Here is a 6,000-nt window from a genome sequence, read left to right on the forward strand (position 1 = left end):
TTGAGAAGGTCTTTTGCAGTAGATTTGTCCCATCCCAACACAACACATTGTTTTGTTTTTTTAATCATTTTATTGGGAACTCGTACACTTCTTATCATGATCCATCCATCCATCCATTGTGTCAAGCACATTTGTACATTTGTTGCCCTCAGAATTCTCACAACATTTTCTTTCTACTGGAGCCCTTAGTGCCAGCTCCTTATTTTTCCCTCCCTCCCCCACAAACCCTTGATAATTTAGAAATTATTCTTATTTTTTCATGTCTTACACTGATCAATGTCTCCCATCACCCACTTTTCTGTTGTCCGCCCCCCTGGGAGGGGGTTATATGTAGATCCTTGTGATCGGTTTCCTTACCCACGACCTTCCCCTCAGCCCCCTGGTATCGCTACTCTCAATATCATTCCTGAGGGGTGTTTGGGTTCTTGACTTCTGCTTCCAGAGGAGTGGACTGTGGATCCAAGTAAAATGCTACCCTTGACCACATTACCTCTGTTGACCATAATGCGACGTCGGATCAGTCTTATAGAAGTCAATGTCAGATTGACATTGGTGGAGTTGTGAGGATTATTGTTTCCTTTCCCTTGAAGTGTGAGCCACATGAGAGACTATGGCCTTTGGTCTTCGTCGATAAGCACTTCAACTCCTTCCCTTTCAGCAAGCAAGGTTTCTTCACCTTCAGTTAGCAGGTTGTTGCCGAGCCGTCCTCCCATCCCGACGCCAACTTCTTCTTCACATAATGCAGCTTCTCGGATGATTTGCTCAGAATCGAGACTGAGTCAATATGGTGAGAAGATGGAAGCCCGGTACCTACCTCTCCTGATTTTAAACCATGTAGGACTGACTCCCTTCTCCTGTTTAAGCACCTGTCTCTGGGTCTAGGCACAGGTTCTTCATGAGCACAGTAAGAGTTCTGGAATTCCCATTCTTTACAACGTCCCCATCATTTGTTATGGTCCACCATCAAACACACACACAAGCATCTTGCTGGCATTCTCTGCTGTCAGCCCAGATCCATCTGACATCAGCTGCGAGACCCCCCTTTCCACACCTCCTTCTGATCCTGCTTGACTGTCTAGAGGTTGATGTACTGCAGCGACCATTTTTAAAATTTCTTCAAAGTTTGACTCCCATGGGATATTGGCGATATTGTTCCATGAGGTCTGCCCTCTGTCGGATGACCTTTCTTTGGAAGAGGAGCGAATATGGTGCTCTTCCCAGTGACTGGCGTGGACGAGTGAGCCCTGGCAGAGTTGCATCTGTGGATTGAAACCTCTCACCCGACCGCTATCCACTAAGCCCCAGAGCTGGTTGTTCACCACGGCTTTCAGCATAGCTTGTACTTCTTCGATCAGCACCATTGGTTCTTGATTGCAGGCTCTTCCCAAAATGGTTGAGCATCGGTCAATTCCTTTCAGTCCGTGACTCTGTATTTTTCCATCAGCGCCGTTTGGTGCTTCCGAGCCATTCCATATTATGGCCATAGAATCCTTCGATATTCCAACTCAGGTCTTGAGGTTTTCTTGCATCTTGGGGAAAAAATGCCAAGCATGAATTCTCTTCATATTGAACTCATGGTCGTTCAGTATAATATTTTGCTTTGTCTCCTCAAGCCATCATTTGAAATATTTTGCTCAGCATCTACTTCACCATTTCTTCTACTTGCTGGAGCAACTCCAAGTTCAAGAGCAAGTTTCAGAGTCTCTTATATGATCTAGTTTGGTTATTTCTTTCTTCCTTGTGTTTTGATGATGTTTTGCTTTCTTCATCAGATGGTTATTTTGATGTTGTCCCATGATTTGTTGATATTTGCCAGTGCTGTGTCTAATACAGTGGTCTGCAGTCCTTTATGCTCCATGCATCAAATTTATTCTAGAGATGGTCTCTAAATTCCAGTGGGATGCACTCAAGTTCACACTTTGGCTTACTAGGCTTACTATGAAGCTACAGTAGTCAAGACTGACTAAAAGATGGGCATATAGATCCATGAAACATTTGGAGAATCCAGAAATAAGCCTTCATATTTCTAGTCAATTGATCTCTGATGAAAGTTCAACTCATCACAGAGAGACCCGTCATTTCAACATAGAGTGTGAGACAGCTGGCTCTCTGCATGCAGAGTGAAGCTGGGTCCTACCTCACTCCATCTACAAAGAGGAACTCAAAATGGATCCAAAGCCTAAATGCAAGAGCTGAAACGATAAATTTCTTAGAAGGAAGAGTGTAGAAATTGTCATGATCTTGGATTAAAATAATAGTTTCTTAGACATGACATCAAAAGCACCATTTATGAAGGGAAAAGGGTGATATCTTAGACTTCATTAAAATGTAAAAGCTTTGGTCTTCAAAGACACCAGTAAGAAATTAAAAAGGTCACTCGTTAATTCTATAGCTGATAGAAGGCCTTAAGAAGTTTGTGGGGAAATGGTATTAAAAGATCATGGATTTTTTTTCCTCCCACAAACTTTCTAAAGATATATATATATATCCTCTTACAACTCAATAGTAATAAGAAAAGCAACCTAGTTAATAACTAGGACTATGATTTGAATAGACACTTCGCCAGTGAAGATCAACAAAGGGCTAATAAGCACGTGGGAGATGCTCAGTGTGACTAGTCATTAGAAAACTTGAGTCATTAAAACTTTTAGAATTGTTTAATGACTGGTTACAATGAGCATCTTTACATGTGCTTATGAGCCATTTGTCTATCTTCATTGGTGAAATGTCTACTCAAATCATTGTCCTAGTTCTTAACTAGGTTATTAGAGAAACGCAGATTCAAGTCACAGTGAGATTCCACATCACACTGAGTAGGTGGGGCTGGGACAGACCAGGACCAATGTTGAGAGAGGGTGTGGAGACACTGGGACCCCCAGACATCGCTGGGTGGGTGGGTAGGGAGTAGGGGGATGGATGATCTCAAAGGTGCAGATATTTGCCTTAAGGTTTGGTGGTTTTATCCAAAAGCTTTGCATAGTAGGCGGCTTCAAAGAGTCTGGGAGAATAACAAGACAATGGCGCTTTCCCACAAAGCTCCTGAAGCCCCTTCATACACCCCAGAAATCCCGTTCCTTGGTGCTGATCCAAGAGCACCTATCCACACAGGAAACTGTGCTCCTGAAGGCCCATAGCAGCTTTTCTGTGTCATCGCCCTGAAGCAGATTGAGCCTGCTGTCCCATTGATTGATAAATGAATGGCTGACGGGAGTCCTGCTCAGTCCTAACACCGGCAGAGCATCCACACTTGGGACAGCCTGATGCCGCTCAATATTGAGATGCTGAGTGAAAGGAGCCAGAGACAAAAGCTCCCCGGGCTGCAAGGATCCCGTGGATGGAGGCTCAGAGTAGACAGGCACACACAGAGTGGAGGAAGTAGAGAAGTTGGTGGGGGCGGGGCGGGGTGGAGGTCCACTGTACACGGAGGAGCGCGAGGGATCTTTGGGGGATGATGGAGCAGTCTGAAACTCCACGTGGAGGTGAGCACTCAGCCCTATAAAACTGTTTTAAATCATTGGCTTGGCCTATTCATGGTAAGTCACCTCTCAGTAAGGAGCCCGCAGTCAGTGCCAACAGTGCAGACACTGGACTGTCCACCAAAAGGGTGGAGATTGGAGGCCGCCCAGAGAACCCTCAGAAGAAAGACCTGGAGATCAACTGCTGAGAAACCAGCCTTTGAAAATCTGACTGCCCTACTCATGCCCCCACGGGGCTGCCATGAGTCAGAATCAACTTAATGGCAGCTGGTTATAGACCCCAGTGACCCACCCACTGCCACCAGGTGGGTATCCGAGGCTGCAAATCTTTACAGGAGCAGATAAGCCTTAGCTTTCAACCTCCGAGCGGCCGGTAGGCTTGAAGTGTCGACCTTGTGGTTCGTGGTCCGATGCCTCCCTAACAGCACATACCTCCCTGAACCTCTGCTACCGAATCCATCCCAACTCATCGCAACCCTCTAGGACAGGGTAGAACTACCTCTGTGGATTTGAGACTAACTCTCTACAGGAGTAGAAAGCCTCATCTGTCTCCTGCGGGGTGGCTGATGGTCTCAAACTGCAGACTTTGTGATTAGCAGCCCAATGTGTAACTCACTCTGCCACTAGGGCATCTCAAAAAAACCAAACGCACTGCCATCGAGTTAATTCTGAGTCACCCCTCAATAAAGCCACTGCTTTTCCAAGTCTTGGGTTCCCTGAAGGAGGTCACTTCCATCAGGAGCTCCTCTGCGCTCTGAGGCCCAGGACGAATCCCTGAATTTCTCTCGGCCTCCGTTTATGTTAACTGGGGTCTTAGTGGATTCCACGCTGGGCTGCTAACCAGATAGTCGGCAGTTTGAAACCGAGGGAAAGATGAGACTTTCTACTCCCATGAACGTTACCGCCTCAGAACCTCCCTGGGGCTGGTCCACCCTGTCCTCTGGGGTGGCGGTGAGTCGGTGTGGACTCGGTGGCCGTGAGTTTGGAGTTTGGAAGACAGTAGCAGAGCCTTCAGGAGCAGGAGCAAATGCACAGGAAGCCCTCAGCAGGAAGCCATGAGCGCTATCCTCACAACCCCCTGCTGCCATCAGGTCCATTCCAACTCACAGGGACCCGTGGGACAGCTGGAACTGCCCCTGTGGCTTTTCCAAGGAAGCAGATGGCCTTGTGTCTCTCTGAGGAGCAGCCCTGTGGGTTCAAACCGGCCATCCAACCACCGGTTAGCAGGCCAGCACTTAACCCCTGTGCCACTGGGCCTCCTTATGATCACTTACAACACCACCCTCTTAATGGGTCTGCCAGATGGCCGCCCTTGGGGCTGACAGGTGGTATCCAAGAGCGAGCGGAGAGAAGTCTGCCAGTGAGGCAAATCCAGACAGTCCGGGGCCAGTCAATCCCGGAGCTAAAAGAAAATAATTTAACAACCTTGACCTAGATTTAGTCCGAGGCCTGTTTACGCAGAAGGTGACATTTGCCAGCTGCTCCAAGCTCAGCCTGGGTGCTGCTTCCAGCAGCCTCTCGAAGCGCCCTCGGGGGTGGGGGTGGGGGCACCGGCTTCCCCCTCCCAGCCCGTGTTGGGCATGGGGTCCCTGGAGGCGGCTTTCCAGATCTCTCGGTCTCACCAAGCCCTCTTTGTCTTACAGCTTGAGAACCCCTCGTGATGGGAAGGCCTTCCGGATCTTTGCGGTCAGGCAGTAGACCTCCAGCGCCAGGGGACCAGGACACCCTCTGGAAGGCTTCGGGAGTTTTGCTTTTTATGTTGTCACTTGGGGGTGGGGGGTGGGGCAGAGAGCAGGGAAGCTCCCTTTGTGTCATGTGGGCATGCCTCTCTGTGACCTCTGGCGGGGTGGTACCTCGCCTCAAGGAACCAGCATCCTGGGGGCAGGTGGAACATCGGGGGATGAGCCCTGCCAAGGTCCGGTCCTCCCCACCTTCCGGATGCCCAATCTCTTAAAGGAGCAGTCACCTGAGGCAGCCCTTCCCTCTTGTGGTTCTTTGGTGGGCTGGGAGGGGAGAGTCCAAACTTTCCCAGAGGACCAAAAGGTTTTGGAGACCCCAACATTTGAGGGCCTTCATGGGGTGCGTGGTGGGAATTCAGGGAGCAACTAGGAAGGTGGTGCCAAACAACAGAACTTTCTGTCCCGACCCCTGTTTGCTGGTCAGACACAGGGCAGGATCAGGAAGACGGGGCAGCGAGACCTGGCTGGGAGCCTGCAGGTCAGCGAGCCAGTCAGCAGAGTTAGTTCAGGCTCAGCAGCACCTCGGAGGATTTATTTCATCCTTGCCAGCTCCAACGTGCGCCGAGGCCCCATTTGAGCTGCCGTAACTTTTGGTCCCATGGAGGGCCAAGGAACTAGGACCCTTCCTTACCCCCTCTCTATTGTGGCTCCCACCCCACCCTACAGATTTGCGGAGCGCATGTGTGTGTGTATATATGTGTGTGTGTGCGTGTCCTCTTTCCCACCAGGGCCTGGCTTTGTGAGTGACACCTTCCAAAGCCTCCTTTGCCTCTGGTGTAGTGGTA

At 49.3% G+C, this 6,000-nt stretch overlaps 1 protein-coding gene across 1 annotated transcript in view; it reads left to right on the plus strand.

The window, feature by feature from the left end:
* CRISPLD2 (cysteine rich secretory protein LCCL domain containing 2) overlaps nucleotides 1–5,446 on the plus strand; it is a 59,449-nt gene extending 54,003 nt beyond the window's left edge. Inside the window, exon 15 of the mRNA XM_075536878.1 lies at nucleotides 5,120–5,446. Coding sequence (XP_075392993.1) covers nucleotides 5,120–5,174 — 55 coding nt within the window. The 3' untranslated portion in view covers nucleotides 5,175–5,446. The remainder of the gene's footprint in view (nucleotides 1–5,119) is intronic.
* Nucleotides 5,447–6,000: the final 554 nt, after the last annotated feature.

The sequence above is a fragment of the Tenrec ecaudatus genome, chromosome 18 (genome assembly GCF_050624435.1).
Source record: "Tenrec ecaudatus isolate mTenEca1 chromosome 18, mTenEca1.hap1, whole genome shotgun sequence".
Classification (NCBI taxonomy): Eukaryota; Metazoa; Chordata; class Mammalia; order Afrosoricida; family Tenrecidae; genus Tenrec; species Tenrec ecaudatus.